This window comes from Conger conger, chromosome 4 (assembly GCF_963514075.1).
Source record: "Conger conger chromosome 4, fConCon1.1, whole genome shotgun sequence".
NCBI classification, from domain to species: Eukaryota; Metazoa; Chordata; class Actinopteri; order Anguilliformes; family Congridae; genus Conger; species Conger conger.
This window is the reverse complement of record NC_083763.1, coordinates 69,364,213-69,380,099: the sequence shown is the minus strand read 5'-3', so window position 1 is coordinate 69,380,099 and position 15,887 is coordinate 69,364,213. Positions and strand designations below refer to the sequence as shown.

General features: G+C 48.4%; 1 protein-coding gene across 1 annotated transcript in view; it reads left to right on the top strand.

Moving 5' to 3' along the window:
- LOC133127196 (cadherin-2-like) overlaps positions 1-15,658 on the top strand; it is a 72,717-nt gene extending 57,059 nt beyond the window's left edge. Inside the window, exons 10-16 of the mRNA XM_061239895.1 lie at positions 103-356; positions 4,210-4,352; positions 5,110-5,334; positions 6,720-6,953; positions 8,039-8,178; positions 11,716-11,880; positions 15,452-15,658. Of these exons, the coding sequence (XP_061095879.1) occupies positions 103-356; positions 4,210-4,352; positions 5,110-5,334; positions 6,720-6,953; positions 8,039-8,178; positions 11,716-11,880; positions 15,452-15,658 (1,368 nt within the window). The remainder of the gene's footprint in view (positions 1-102; positions 357-4,209; positions 4,353-5,109; positions 5,335-6,719; positions 6,954-8,038; positions 8,179-11,715; positions 11,881-15,451) is intronic.
- The last annotated feature ends 229 nt before the right edge of the window (positions 15,659-15,887 follow it).

Here is a 15,887-nt window from a genome sequence, read left to right as displayed (position 1 = left end):
CTGGGAGACGTTGTGTTTGGTAGATAGTTCTAACATGACGGTATTGACCGATTTGTTCCCCTTCTGAAGCGTGATATTGTTCCTCCTCTTCTCTTTTTACAGCCTATTGACTATGAGATGAGTAGGACATTTGAGCTAACTGTGGTGGCGGAGAACGAACTGCCCCTGGTCAGAGGAATTCATCTCCCTCCTCAGTCAACTGCGACCGTCTCCATTAAAGTTATCGATGTGAACGAGAGTCCCGATTTCCACCCCAACCCCAAAACTCTCAGGATGGAAGAGGGGGTGGCGCCTCAAACCATTTTGACAGCCTACACTGCCCAAGATCCTGACCGCTTCATGGATCAAACAATAAGGTAAACTCAACTCACTCTGACGTGACCTCCAGATCTTGTCGGCTGTAGACGACTGAAAGTACGACCACAGATCCTGTAGACCACCCAGACGGTGAGCTCTGCTGCTTCTTAGTGATGCATTTCCTCCTCTGGGGCCTCATTTATAAAACTCTGCGTCGAATCCACACTAAATGTAGTACGTACTCCAAATAATATTGCGATCTATAGCACCTTGCCTATGCCTGCCAGTGCGTAATTTCCTTTGATAAATCCTTTGATACACACTGCCTAGTTCACTCCCACAATTACCCACAAATGGTTAAAGAAACGCCCTGAATTAATATTGACGAGCATTTAAATGTCCTTGATAATCCCTATGTGAGCAAAGTCTATGCTAAAATGGCACAAAGCAGAAAGGTGAAAAGAGAAATTTCTCAGACTGTGTGATTGAAACGCTTGTGGGGGAGATTGAGGCCAGGATGAAAGTTTTGTTTGGTAGCCATAGCGCTGGCATTTCAAACTAAATTAAATTCATGCAGTGGCAACATGTTGTAGCAGCAGTCAGTGCTGCCGGCTCTGAAAGCCGATCCACGTCGAGGTGAAGGAGAAGTGGTCCGACCTCAAAGTTACCGCTAAAAAACGCATCGCCCTGCATAGTGCCACTGGTGTAGGCACGGGGACACCAGCCCTCTCTCTCTTTGACGAGCGCAGGGCCTCAGTTATTGGGGAATCACCAGTCGCCGGTGTGGTAACTGAGACGGAGGGAGACACGGACATGGTTGAAGAGGTAAACAGTCCAAGGCTTCGTGTGTAGTGCACCAAACCTAAACGTTTGACATTTGTTTTCCCAGCGACTCCAATGCCTCCCGTCCCTTGAGCCAGCCTTGTGCGCCACGCGTCCTGACTGATGCTGCTGCGTTGCAGACGCAAACTGACACGCTCACGGCCATCGCCAACATCACACTGGAACTGAGGGAAATAAGATCAGCGTTGTCCGAAATTAGATCCACTCTCAAAGAGCTCGTAAAGAAAATAAACATTTTATACCGTGGCGAGTGAGCACACGATGTTAAGAATGGTGTAATTCGCTTAAACCTGTGGCCACTGTTTCTTTAAGAGTCGCGGCATGTCATGACGTGTTGGAAGACTATTATTCCTGTTGAATGAGCTACTTACTTTTGGAGCTAACCGAATTGTTAACGCTACGTGAGATGAAAATAAATCGATCCAGCATTCTCTCAAAACCCCGATGTGGTTTATTTTCACACTCACTCACAATACCATGCATGGCAGCCTGGCCTTTATTTCACAGGCCATGCATCCCGTCTACACGCGGTTGCAGAGCAGGGTGAGGGAGGGTGAGGGTGAGGGTGAGGGTCATCGGGCAAATTTGATGGGGGAGTCCATTTCTCTGCGCGATGTTGTGCAGGACAGCACATGCCCTGACAATGCGGCAGACTTTTGCCGGGTGGTACAAAATCCTGCCGCCTGTTGCATCCGGGCATGGCCATGGCCCTTTCAGCTGCCCCATGGTGAGCTCCACGGGGGAACGTGCCCGACTGTGGACGTTGTCGTAGTGCCTCTCCTCTGCGCTCTGCGGGTTGGGGAATGGGGTGAGGAGCCAGCACAGACTCCTAAAAGCACAGACTCCTATAAGCTTTTATCTTACCAAGCAGCCAACCATCAGACACAGCTCCAGCCTCAAGTCTGCGCCCTACCCTGCTGTGTCTCTGTATGAATTAATCAGGGGCTGAGCCGGGCCATCCAGCAACTACATTCATCAGAATCAGATTTGCATCACAGGTAATTTGGACATTGATGGAATGAAAATGCTTTCGATTCACAAAAGCGAATTCGTCCTTGTGTGGTGCCCTTATTGCAATGTGAGTGCAGTCGACCGCACCAATTACATTTGGGGAAGCGGACGTCGCTGCGAATTGCACTTTGATGTTGGTCTGTTCACCCACGATGTAAGGAAACCGTATGTATCGCTGGGTCATTCCCACACGGATGGCATCACGAGGCTCAGTGAGGGTTGTGAGATCCCCGACCTGTGTCCACCAATTCCCTCTGGAACGCTCCAGTTGCCAGAAACCCTGGAAAATCTGTACATTTATTGGCATTGGCTGGAGGTTGGCCGCTTGCTCTTGGGAATCAAAATTGGCTCATAAGCCAGTCATCATGGAGTGACATTGGCTTAGGCGGTAAGAGCAGTCGTCTGGCAATCGGAGGGTCGGCGGTTCGATCCCCGCCCGGGCTGTGTCGATGTGTCCCTGAGCAAGACACCTAACCCCAAAATGCTCCTGACTGGCTGGTTGGCGCCTTGCATGGCAGCCAATCACCGTTTGTGTGTGAGTGAATGGATGAATGAGAAGCATCAATTGAACAGCGCTTTGGATAAAGGCGCTATATAAATGCCAGCCATTTGCCATCATCATGGGCCAGAAAATTCATGTGGTCCCTGAACACCCTCTCCATCTCCATCCGAAGCCTGCCATTGGCAATGTCCTACAACAGAATTGATGCCCCAAGTCCATTATGAAAATAAATTGAAAATTCTTTTATTTTAGGTTATGTGCTTTATTAGTTACAAAATAATTACTCAGGCATGGATTTTCTTCTGACAAGTGATATTATTAGCAGTCAAAATAATTAAGTGAAATAGCCATGAGAACATATTTGACTACTTTGCCTGCAGGGTCGCTATTTCCCTCTGCCTCCATAATGTGCGTACACTTGGATCAAAGTTTACGTAAATGTACGACAATTTCCGCGTCAAGTTTTTCTATTTTATAAATCCCAATTTATGCTTTCAAAGTGGCGTACGTACATTTCAAGCCCTTTTTTCTGCGCCCGCAATGGTTATAAATGCTGCTGCTCTGTAAAAGTACCGGAAATCCATTGCCCCTGGCCACGCCCCTTAATAAACATGCTTAAATTGCAATAGATATGAATGTTGGTAACACTTTACAATAATGTTACATGAATTAGCATTAAATAATGTAGTTGTTAATTATTTAACGACTGAGAAGTTAATCTGTACAGCTTTGTTTATTGTGTACATCATTAATGTGAACTATATTAGTTAATGCCAATTAACAATCCTATGTATTGCTAATATATAAATATTCATGTTTCTAATGTATATTAGTTAGTAGTTCGCAAATACATTAACTAGTGAAAAGTTAATTTCATGCATAATTCATGTGTTTGTACATCAATAATTAATGTTAACAACCACAGTACATTAGTTCATGCCAATTCATGTAACCTTGTTTTAAAGTGTTTTTTCTTCAGTGGCAGGGAGACGGAGATTTCAGTACTATGATGGTGGAGTTATAGTTTATGCTTATATTTAAACTTAAAATAAATAAGACTTTTTTACCAAATAAGTTGACAATAAGTGTTTTTAAGATTTGCCAATGGGGTAACGCAATTTCACTTATCATTGAAATAAGTGAACTCTCATTACAGGACTAAAAACACACTTGTTAAGACAGACTTTTGTTACAGTGTAGGTATCTAGCATCTATGGAATCTGTGGGATAACTGGACCAGTATGACACCTGGGCAGCTTAAGTGAAGATATCAAACTGTCACGAGTGGTGACGGGTTACACAACAGTGTAGATCGCTACGTGTTGAACATGCATACATTGTTTTTATTTTGACCAGAAGCCTCTTCCAGTTCAGTAATTAAAAAAAGAAATCCAGTTCAAAAAATATTTAAAAAAACCTACTGGTGGGTGTTCAAATCAAGTGTTGAAATCACTTTTTATTTTCTGCTTAGGTTCAGTCCGGGAGCATTTGCATGGTATATGTGGGATTTTATGACACTTGTTTTTTTTCCCCTTCCTGTGTATGTTTATATTTAGATACTCGAAGCTTTACGATCCTGCAAACTGGCTGAAAATCGACCCGATAAATGGCCGAATAACGACAATCGCCGTGCTGGACCGAGAGTCGCCGTACGTGAACAACGATATGTACAACGTTACCTTCCTGGCCTCGGACAACGGTACGTGTTGTGTTTAAACTAAAAACCCCAATAGGATAAAGTCAATGAATCACTGTATTCTGTATTTAAGGTACGCGTGTTTCTGTGCTGTCTTATGAAGGTGCCTTCAGTTTGCAGTCATTATGTACGAGAAGAACTGCGGGTTAAATTTCCTATAGGCTGTTTAAAGTCGTTAGCGGTTGAGAATGGGACGACTGGCTCCTTTGAGCTGTGGGCTTCGTTTGAAAAACACGCTTATCTGGTGAGCGCACGGGCCTGGGCTGCGCGTTGCCGGTCCGCTTATTGAAGCCGTTTTAATATTCGCGGCGCGTAGCTCCCTCACCGCTGCGCACACCTTCATATCCGCCTGCTGAGACCCTGAGACTGCTATTCCACTCAGATCCGTCACAATCTCGCTACGAAGCCTCAATGATCTGTTTTTATTTCTTTATTTACTTATTTATTTACTTACCTGCGCGGCGTATTGAGGTGTGGCTCACGCGCACAACAGGAGCACATTAAACAGACCCTTCGGTTTGTACGGGCGGTACAGCGGAGGTAACAGCAGCGTGCTGACAGCTCATTAGGAGCCTCTGTGAGTGCTGCATTTTTAGCAGCGCAGGCTAAGCGCGGAGCCTGATTATAAAATACATAATGCAGAAGTAATGAGCCATTTTCCCGCGCTGTTCTCTCGAAGCAGAGTTCCCAGAGCTTCTCGCCGTCACGTTCACACACTTTAGCCACCTGCGGTGCGCTGACCCCCCCATCCCCCCCGCAGGGATCCCCCCCGCCAGTGGGACGGGCACTATGCAGATCTTCCTGATGGACATCAACGACAACGCGCCCCACATCCAGCCGCAGGAGACCAAGATCTGCGAGAAGCCCGAACCCAACGCCATCAACATCACCGCCCAGGACCAGGACCTGAGCCGCAACGCCGGCCCGTTCGCCTTCGAGCTGCCCTCGGCCGTCCGCAAGAACTGGAGCCTCACCCGCATCAGCAGTACGTTCAGCCACTGGCCCCGCCGCTGAAACTAAAACACTTTCACTGTCAGGTTGCATGAAGCATTAATCATAGATCTTATTGTGGCTACACTGGGATTACAACCACCGACTTTGCGTGCCCCAGTCATTTACCTTAACCACTACGCTACAGGCCGCCACTGATGTATGTGTACATCATGAATTCTGGAATGAAGAAAGTTACTGTATTTGTTAATGGTTAGTTAATTATAAGTTAGTGATATGGTTTGCAAATGTATAAATATTAATGTAACCAATACATTTCTTTATGTATTTGCTAACTACTGACTAATAACAAGTTAATTCCGTGTTTGATGCATTTATATATCATTCATTCATGTTAACAGATACATTGGTTAATGCCAGTTCATGTAACCTCATTGTAGTGTTCAAATCTTATTTCTATTACTTGATTGCTAAATAGGACAAAAATATTGCCCATGAGGTGATACGGTTTGACACATTTCAAGATTTGCCAATGGGGTTAGAAATCTTCACTTGTCAAGCAAACAGTAACTTAAAACAAGCTAATATTTTCTACTTGAGATAAAAATACGATTTGAAGGCTAAAACGATTGTTAAATGCTTGTTACCCGAGGTGGAAAGTGAAAGTCCTGCCAGGTGATCTCACCAATTAGTTCTACCTCCTTACAGAAGATTTGGTGATTTGAATAAAATATTGTGGAGGACTTTTACTTGACGGAACTGGATTCACCACCGCTGCGCCGCGAGAAGGGAAGGCCTGCTTCCGGGGGAAAAAGACGTTTTAAAGGATTAGAATAGATTAAGCGATTTGCATGCATTAATGAGTCATGCCTATGAGTTGAGCCATTTTTTGTTATTTGTTTGTTTGGTTTATTTACTGACGCAACTGAGAATTGATTATGCTAATGGCTTGATGTTTATAAGTGTTCTTAGCTTTATTATTTTTTTGGTTTCATGAAGTGATAAAAAAAGACTGCAGAAGAGGAAAGGACATGGAAGTATGGAGTAGCTTGTGATTGGACAGGGGTGAGCGGTGGTCACCTGAGTTCCTTTTTAATAACTGCTTCCTCTGCGTGGGGAAATAAAATTTATTTAATTTTAATTTGGCGGTTATGCTATTTGCGGTTATGCTGTTTCTGGAATGAAGTACCCATTAAGCGTGTAATATATCTCTCAGTATCGTCCTGAAATGGCAGTTTATAATTCTGTCCTTTGGCATCGAATGGCCATTAACTACCTGTGTTTATGTGCGGTCGATGTGCGTCAATGTGCGGTCACGTGAGTCAGCGTGTCACGTGACCCGAGTCCTCCCCCTCGCCCGGCACAATTGATGCGTAGTATCGACACGTAACCGACACTCTCCGCGCCCGGTCTCCCCAGGCGACTACGCCCAGCTGGGGCTGAAGATCAGCTTCCTGGAGAGCGGGATCTACGACATCCCGGTGGTGATCACGGACTCCGGGAACCCGCCGCTGTCCAACACCTCGTACCTGCGGGTGAAGGTGTGCCAGTGCGACCGCAGCGGGGAGTGCACCCACGTGCAGCGCATCATCGCCGCCGGGCTGGGCACGGGCGCCATCATCGCCATCCTGCTCTGCATCATCATCCTCCTGAGTAAGGGCGCGCGTCGCCGAGGAACGCCGTCGCGCAGTCGCACAGTCACACACCCGGCTTCGTCGGTCCCTTTTCTCTGAATTCGAAGTCAACGTTCGGTTAAGGACACTCCCGTGCGTTTCCTGTAATAACGTGTCTTGTCTGTCTGTTTCTGATATCCTCCCCGCTCTTTCGCCATTCTTCTCCTTCTCCCTCTCTGTCTGCTTTCGTACCTGTCTTTTTCACATTGTTCCCTCTTCCGTCTCTCTGCTTTCATCCTTCTCTCTTATACCATCATCTCCTCTCTCTTCTCCCTCCCTCCCACTCTATCTATCTCTCTTCTCTCCCCCCTCTCTCTGTCTCTGCTTTCATCCCTCTCTCTTGTACCATCATCCCCCATCTTTCTTTGCTCTCTCCTCTCTCTTCTCTCCCCTCTCTCTCTCTTATCTCTCTCCCCTCTCTCCCTCCCTCCCACTCTTTCTCTCTGCCTCTCTCTCTCCCCCTCTCTCTCCCCATGCCCCCGCTCTCTCCCTCTCCCTCTCTCTCCCCCTCTCTCTCAATCTCTCTCTGCCTCTCTCTCTCCCCCCCTTTCTCTCTCTCTCCCTCTCCCTCTCTCTCTCTCCCCTCTCTCCCTCGCTCTCCCCCTCCCTCTCTCCCTCTCTCTCTTTCTCACTCTCTCCCCCTCTTCCTCTCCCCCTCTCCCTCTCTCTCTCTCCCTCTACCCCTCCCTCTACCCCTCCCCCTCTCCCTCTCTCCCTCTCCCTCCCTCTCTCCCTCTCCGTCTCTCCGTCTCTCTCTCACTCTCTCTCTCCCCTCTCCCTCTCCCTCCCTCTCTCTCCCCCTCTCTGTCTCTCTCTCCCTCTCTCACTCTCTCTCCCTCTCTCTCTCCTCTCTCTCCCTCTCTCCCTCTCTCCCCCCCTCTCTCTCTCCCTCTCCCCTCTCCCTCTCTCTCCCCCCTTTCTCTCTCTCCCTCTCTCTCCCCTCTCCCTCTCTCTGTCTCTCTCTTTCTCTCCCTCTCTCCCTCCCTCTCTCCCTCTCTCTCTCCCCCCTCCCTCTCTCTCTCTTTCTCTCCCCCCTCCCTCTCCCCCTCCCTCTCCCTCCCTCAGTCCTGGTGCTGCTGTTCGTGGTGTGGATGAAGAGGAGGGATAAGGAGCGCCAGGCCAAGCAGCTGCTGATCGACCCCGAGGACGACGTGCGAGACAACATCCTGAAGTACGACGAGGAGGGGGGCGGAGAGGAGGACCAGGTATCCCAGCATCCCCCCGCCGCCTTCACGCTAATCAAGCTCTTCCATTTTCTCAGGAGTTAATATCGGGGAATGATTTCGCAAAGCAAGGCAAAGCAATATTGCAAATGGACTTTTCTTGCCAGAGGCCCCAAGTGTTGATCGAGCACTGCCATTGCACCAAGCTGGGACAATTCCTCTTTATAGTCTTAAATTAGCCTGTAATGTTGTTAATTGCGCTGCTAACGCAATCCAAATGTTGCCGTTTACCAATTACATTTTGATTTAGACGGACATTTCACGGGGCATAAGCGGGGATGAAAGCGAGGGGCCTTTCTGCCGCCGCGGAGAGATGGAGGCTGACCGGTTACTGCCTCCCTGAGAGAGGGAGAGAGAGAGAGGGAGAGGGGGGGGAGAGAGGGAGAGAGAGAGAGGGGGGGAGGGAGGGAGAGAGGGAGAGGGAGGGAGAGAGGGGGAGAGAGAGAGGGAGGGAGGGAGAGAGAGAGAGAGAGAGGGAGAGAGAGAGGGAGAGAGGGGAGAGAGAGAAAGAGAGAGAGGGGGGAGAGAGGGAGGGAGAGAGGGGAGAGAGAGAAAGAGAGAGGGGGGAGAGAGGGAGGGAGAGGGTGAGAGAGAGAGGGGGAGAGAGAGGGGAGAGGGAGCGAGGGAGAGAGAGAGAGAGGGAGGAGTGAGAGAGTGAGAAAGAGAGAGTGAGAGAGGGAGAGGGAGCGAGAGAGAGAAAGGGAGAGAGAGAGAGAGAGAGAGAGAGATGGGGGGAGGACCCCGGTCGCCACGGTGATTTAAAATGGATCCGCGAGAGCCCGTGATAGCCGTTTATCATCAATAGCCGTTGACGCGAGGAAGATTTACCGCGAGCGAGCTCTTTCATTTCGGGACGGGCCGCATTTTACACCGTCGCAGGAAATTGTGGCGTCTGGGATGGTGGATCTTTGAGGTGCGCGGCCGAATGAACAGCGCTGAGTCATAGAGGCACGGAGCGGCCCTTATGAGGCCTTATCGCTCCCGCTGTGGCCCGCCTGCCTATTGCCTACCTCCTCCTGGAGCTCTCCGCCATTTCATTTCCGCTCATACCCAGCAGGACTCCCTTTTCTCCCCGATGCACCTATTTTAGACTTTTTTATGCATTTTTATTTATTTCCGCTTTGAGGTCGTAACCTCGATGTTAAGATCGAAACTGTCTAATGGCCATACTGGAGATATGACCTTATGGTAATATTAACTCCCTCCCAAAAAAAAGAGCAAATTCATTATTCACACAGTCAGGGAATGATATTTTACAACATGATATTGCTTGTGATTTATCCCCCCTCGCCAGTCTGGTGTAGATTTTACAGCCTCTCTCTCTCCGGGGTCTGCTGTGCTTGTAGTTGCGGGTGAGGGATTTCCAGCCTCTTTATTGGCCGGGTGAAAGGGCTGTGCTGTGGAAACATGGATACAAAGGGCGGGGACAATCAGTTAATATGTAAATGAGCCTGTGGCTCGGGTTCGCCGTGCGGGTTTCCGTGCGCTTTGCATACATCGCAAAGTCTTTCATTTGCAATCGTCTGGCGGCGGGGTCAGCTTATGCAAAGGTCCGGTTCCGGTCCGGTCCGATCCGGAGCCCGCCTCCCTTATCTCCCGCTAATGAATTCAAGTGACGTGTTTTTCAGATTCGCGCGCGGTGTCGTGAATCCGCCCGTCATGTAAACGAACAAAAGATAATTGAGGAATAGAACTGGGGAGCGAGGTGTGTGTGTGTGTGTGTGTGTGTGTGTGTGTGTGTGGTCCTGACACTGCGCAAGGAAGAAAATATAAATGTGACTGCTGGATTCTTTTGTTATGTAAACTACCAAAAGATAATAGAAAATTGGTTGGGGGCGGGGGGGGCGGGGGGGCGAATGACATTTTGTGAAATTCGCTTCTCGAAATAATGGAAAAAGAGGTCAGACTGAATTGATTGTAAATTAATCATCCATACAAAAAAAAAAAAAGGAAAAGCGTGAATGGGGCGGGGTGGGGGGGGATGTTTTCCAGAAGAATACTTTCCTCGGAGTTATGAAACCGAAAAGGTCGCACCCCCTCCCCCGATCCCCTGGGCCAGCCAGTTGACTGCAGCTTAGCCTGAGCGGCTGTTGGGCTGGAACACATGGCTCTCTCCAGGGCCTGACCCCTGGGCCTCGGTGGTCCTCCCTCTGGATGTTCTGGGAGTCTGCGAGTCTTCGTGGCTCCGTGTCCAAACTGCGCGGCCCTATTAGCTCACAGCCAATAGCACACTGTAAGGCCAGTACTGCTGTGAAGAATGTGTCCATCTTCTTGTCCATCTTCTCCCAGCCCGGGGGCAACAGTGTCTGTGAAACTCAATAGCAACAGACAGTTCTGCGGTGTTTGTGTGTGTGTGTGTGTGTGTATGTTTATGCCTTAATGTGTGTACATGTATGTGTGTATGTGTTTTATCTGTGAGCGTCTTTGTTTGTGTGTCTGTGTGTCTGTGTGTCCATGTATGTGTGCATGTCTGTATGTGTGTATGTGTATGTTTTTATGTCCGTACATGTATGTGGGTATGTTTATCAGTGAGCGTCTTTGTGTGTGTGTTTGTGTGTGTGTGTGTGTATGTGTGTCTGTGTGTGTGTGTGTGTGTGTGTTTGTGTATGTGTGTGTGTGTATGTGTGTGTGTATGTGTGTGTGTGTTTGTGCGTGTGTGTGACTCGGCGTAGTGGATTGGGGGCGGGTGGGGGAGTCAGAAGGTGCGGGAGGAAGGGGGATTGACGTTGTACGTTGTTTTGGAAGATCTCATAAAAAGGAGCCATAAATCACACATTGTTATGAATGGCGATGATTCTCTGCCTCTGCTAAACACGTCTTTTGTTCAGCGATTATATTTCAGTTTAGAATCCATTGTCACCCCCCCCCCCCCCCCCCCTCAGTTTTCTGTGTTCAGCCCTACCATTTAAAGAGGAGGCACATTTCTACCCCTGGCATTCTTTCTGAAGCTGTCATGTTACAGAATATGCGCGAATTACAGGTTGCCTGGAAAATGTAAATAGGATTCCATCAGCTTCCCTGTATCCGCCGCTGCCTGTCGAGGGCTCTGCTGTCGCCGAACAATGGCGCCTTTTACCACAGCATTTTTCTCTGCTCCAAACCTTCGCCGCTTGAATCCCGGCTGCATTGTTGGATGAAATTGTCCTTTGACTTTTAACAAACAAAACAAGGATTGGAACAATCTTGTTCTGACAAAAGGAGCCCTTTCTTCTCTTTACTTTTCACGCCACTCTTTCTTTGTTCTGTTTTTGTTTTTAGAAAAACGGGCCGGTGGCGCTCAATCCGTTTAGTCCGGTACGTGCGGGCCATTATCAGCGCCTCCGCAGCCAGCGAGACCAGGTCTGCTGGGGAGATGAGCGAGTCCTCTGAAACGGGTGCTCTGTTGTTGTTTGTTGTTGTTTATCCGACCTGGGCCCGTACGACCGCGTTGGGCGGGGCGCGTGCCCCCGCGCCCCCGCCCGTAAGCTTCCCGCCCGCGGGGGCCAGGTGGCCTGGGATTGACTCCCATCTGTCCCGCAGGATTACGACCTGAGCCAGCTCCAGCAGCCCGACACGGTGGAGCCCGACGCCATCAAGCCCGTGGGAATCCGGCGTATGGACGAGCGACCCATCCACCCCGAGCCGCAGTACCCCCTGAGATCGGCCGCGCCCCACCCGGGGGACATCGGCGACTTCATCAACGAGGTAAACCGGCGCGCGCCCCCATTCCTCCGCTACACTCCACCGCAGAGCGCCATTTCTGTTCTTCAAGGATCAAATTTCCCAAGTGTACCCTGAAAGTGCCGCAGCAAGGTACAAATGATGTTTGTTTTCCAAGCAAAAAAAGGTACGAAATTATTGTGGCTAGCGGTGCAATTGTATGCCCCAGCGACAAGCGTTTGTACTGTATGTTTTTAGCTACTTTTTTGTACCATGTACTGTTGTGTACTGGTTTTCAGTCTGTCTGGTCTCTTCCTCAAGACGGGAAGAGAAGGGGTGAAAACAAATCAAGGCATCGCTGCAAATTTGTACCCAGGAAACAGTACGCAGACAGCCAAGGAAAAAGAACAACTGGCCCATAGAATCAAATCATGAAGCAGTGCTATGCAACAGAACAGCAAAACTTTGAATGAGTTTATTTAGTAGCTGATATGTTTAATTTGTCGTCTTGTATGCCTTCTACAATGGATTCTTTCAGTTGCTCGTCCATTTCCTTTCTAGTTAAACCATCGGCAGGGGAATTTAATATCTCAAATAGGGCCACACTGAACTCAAATTAGATTAGCGGGGAACACAGTTAAATTAAATTGGTCATGAATTAAACGCTATCCTTGTCAGGAAAACTTAAAGTAATTATCCATGATTTAAACTAAACATTATATCTTATTTAACCGTCCATACGTGACTGCGTTTTCTGAGTTTATCTTGCTTATTTACCAAGTAAGGCTCCTTGATTGTGACACGCCCTACATATTTGTGCGTAGGATGTCTTCATTTTAAGACTTTTATTGTGAAAATAATATTCCTGTTGTAAGACACAATATACGATGTAGTGTAGTAATCATGTTTAATCACATATGTGCCCATTATTAGTATAATTAGTAATACTCATTAGCATCATTAGTAGATTTTAGGAGCTGATTTTCAGAAGGCTCATGTGATTCTGATGAGGACCCAGTCAGTTATATGAGTATGTCTGCTGTTGGAATGGTCCATTGAAACTGGTCCATTTGGTTGGGGCAACTAAAAATATTGTAAAGTCGCTGGAACATTTAACGCTATATAGGATGTTGTATGAGAAGGTGGTGAATTTTCGAAACAGCAGGCATCTAATCCACATTCAGGATTGCGTCCAGAATAAATAACTATAATCAGTTTTGCATTAATTAAGGAAAACACCGCAATGTATTCAAATTTCACACATTTGGAAATCCAATCTATTTGGATACTTTGATGTGGGCTTGTGGTCAAGTCTGAATTAATTTTAAAACATTTGGTCAACAGCAATTTAAACATGATTAACTCTGGAACAGTGGTCTGTTTGGAGTTGGAACCCAATTGCATTTAATGAAATGAACCTGAATTATGAATCTAATTTAATTGAAGCCTAATGCCAACTACTTAATTGCCATGGAAACCCTTTTCCCTGTTACTATTAGCATTTTATTATTGGATGCATTAGGGCAGGGGTTCTAAACTTTTTTGCCCCCTAGGACCCCTGTATCCACCCCCTGACACACACACACACACACACACACACACACACACACCACAGGGGACATGATATCCGGTCTGCCTGTCAGTGCCTATGGTGACTCCATGTGTACTCACCCCAGCGCAGTTACTCAGGCTTATTCCATGTATCCCCATGAAGCATTTGAAAGATGTGCCTTTGCTGTAATAATTCAGGTCTGAAGTTTAAGCAGTTATTTACAGTTGTGTTCCCAGTCCCCACCTTTTAGTCTTCTCCAAGGTGAGTGGGGGAATTTACAGTTCCCTACTGCCTTCCATCATCCTTCACAAGGCGCCTTTAATTATTTAGGCTGTCTTTGTGCTGAATGACACCAGTTCCTTTGTTGTACTGTATATCGGTATACAGTAAGTATTTCCGTGCACTTAATTCCATTGAGTAATGTGTCTGTTGCTGGGCTAAATTGCAGTGGAGCTACTTGCTGTCAATAGCATTGTGATCAAGGCTTTTATTATATGTTGGGCTCATTGACGGACGTCAGCGCCGTGTTGAGAGAACTCCGTCCTACGCGCTTGTTTAACTCTGGAGGGTGTGTGAAACAAACCTCGTTCGGAGAGCCCATGTTTGACCAGCGGAGCGATGTTGAGCCACATTTAACAATGGAGGACGATTTAACTGCAGGAGCGACCATGGCTTGAGTCATAATGGATGATTTGACAGTTACATTGTGGATGGAGACATTAGCCCCGCTGCCTGAAGCAAACACGTAATGAGGGTTAGCTGTAGGAAAATAATTTCACCGAGGCCATTTTCCTATTTCATAATTATTACAGAGCAGTTGCATATGAAGACTATCAAAATGACGTTCAAATAAATTACTTTGTAAACGGTTCTTGTTTTGAAGGCCCTTGTTCTTTTTTTCTTTCTTTGTTTGTTGCTAGTGTCTTATTATTTCTCTTCTGTCCTCAGCTGAGGATGTTTGTGTGGGCAACGCTCAACACCAATAGTGAGAACATGGAACATTCGTTGAAGCGGTGTCCTTGGAAACAGTGCGTGCCCTGAGCAGACATTATTCACAGCCGTGGTTCAGAAATCTGCCTTTACTTCAGAAATCTATTATGAGCGGTTGCTGCCCTCGTAAAAATCAATAACCATCTGGAACAGCTTGTCACGGCGCGGTGAATGACGGCGAGAATGCAGTTGAGAGTGCGCAAGCTCACCTATGCCAACGCGGCGACGCGTAGGTGGAAAGCGCTCCTGGATATCGGCCTGCGTTCAGCGAAGCCTCCCGCTCCAGGGTGTGAGCCTCCCTGCTGGCTGTGAGACGCCCGGCGTATCACGCCGCCCGGAGGCGGTGTCGGCAGGGCCGTCTGTCTGTCTCGGGGTCCGTGCGTCCCGCGGCTCGTAGCGGCCCGGGTCGGCGCGGTCCTCTGACATCCCGCGGGCGAGGCGGCGGCGGCGGGGGGGCGCCGATCCGCTCCACATCACAGCCTCGTCAGCGTCCGCTGGAGGTCAGCGGAACACTTCTCTCAGTCCCCCCGGGCTCCTCCGTGAGAGCGCTGCAAAGCGGCGACTACAGCCAGGAGGACAGGACATGGAGAGGAAAAACAGCTCCTTTCCAGTATTCCTGCAGTTGATGTGTTTGGTCACCGGGTCGTCTGAAGTCTGGATGCGGGGGGGGGTCTGGCGGTATGGGCCTACACTGGACATATTTCCTCCAATCAGGGATCTACGTTACACGCAGGTGGACAGCACTCTAGCCAATTTGCAGTTAAAGTGCGCAGTCAGAGACACTGCGCTTAGTCGGCCTGGCACTCTAACCGTGGATTACTTACACCGTGCTGTTGAAATCATTGCCTTTTTCACGGCGTGGAGATATTTCCCAGCATGCGGTATTCGTCGGAAGGGGAGTGGGATGCGGGGGCAGATCTAGATCTATATTTCACCCATAAGGAACGTGGTGTAAAAATAACCCGAAAGATGTAATAACACGCCGGAGCCATCTGTATAGGAGAGGCAGCATCTGTCAATGGAGCGTTCCTTAATCTTCTCTTCTTCTTTGTTGTTTTTTTCCTGTGCGCGCAGGGACTGAAGGCGGCGGACAACGACCCCACGGCTCCCCCCTACGACTCCCTGCTGGTGTTCGACTACGAGGGCAGCGGCTCCACCGCCGGCTCCCTGAGCTCGCTCAACTCCTCCAGCAGCGGGGGCGACCAGGACTACGATTACCTCAACGACTGGGGCCCGCGCTTCAGGAAGCTGGCAGACATGTACGGCGGGAGTGACGACTAACGGGAGGGAGGGAGGGAGGGAGGGAGGGAGGGGAGGGGAGGGGACGCAGGGAAGGGAAAATATCCATCGGAGTGGCACTTTTTTATGGGACAAGGACAGCTTCTAAAAAAAAAAACTAAAAAAAATAACGAAACGATATTCCCGAAGAGAGTGTGAGAGAGAGAACAAACAGCGACCAGAAGTTCGACACGACCACCACCACCACCTCCGCCGCCGACAGTTTCGAAAA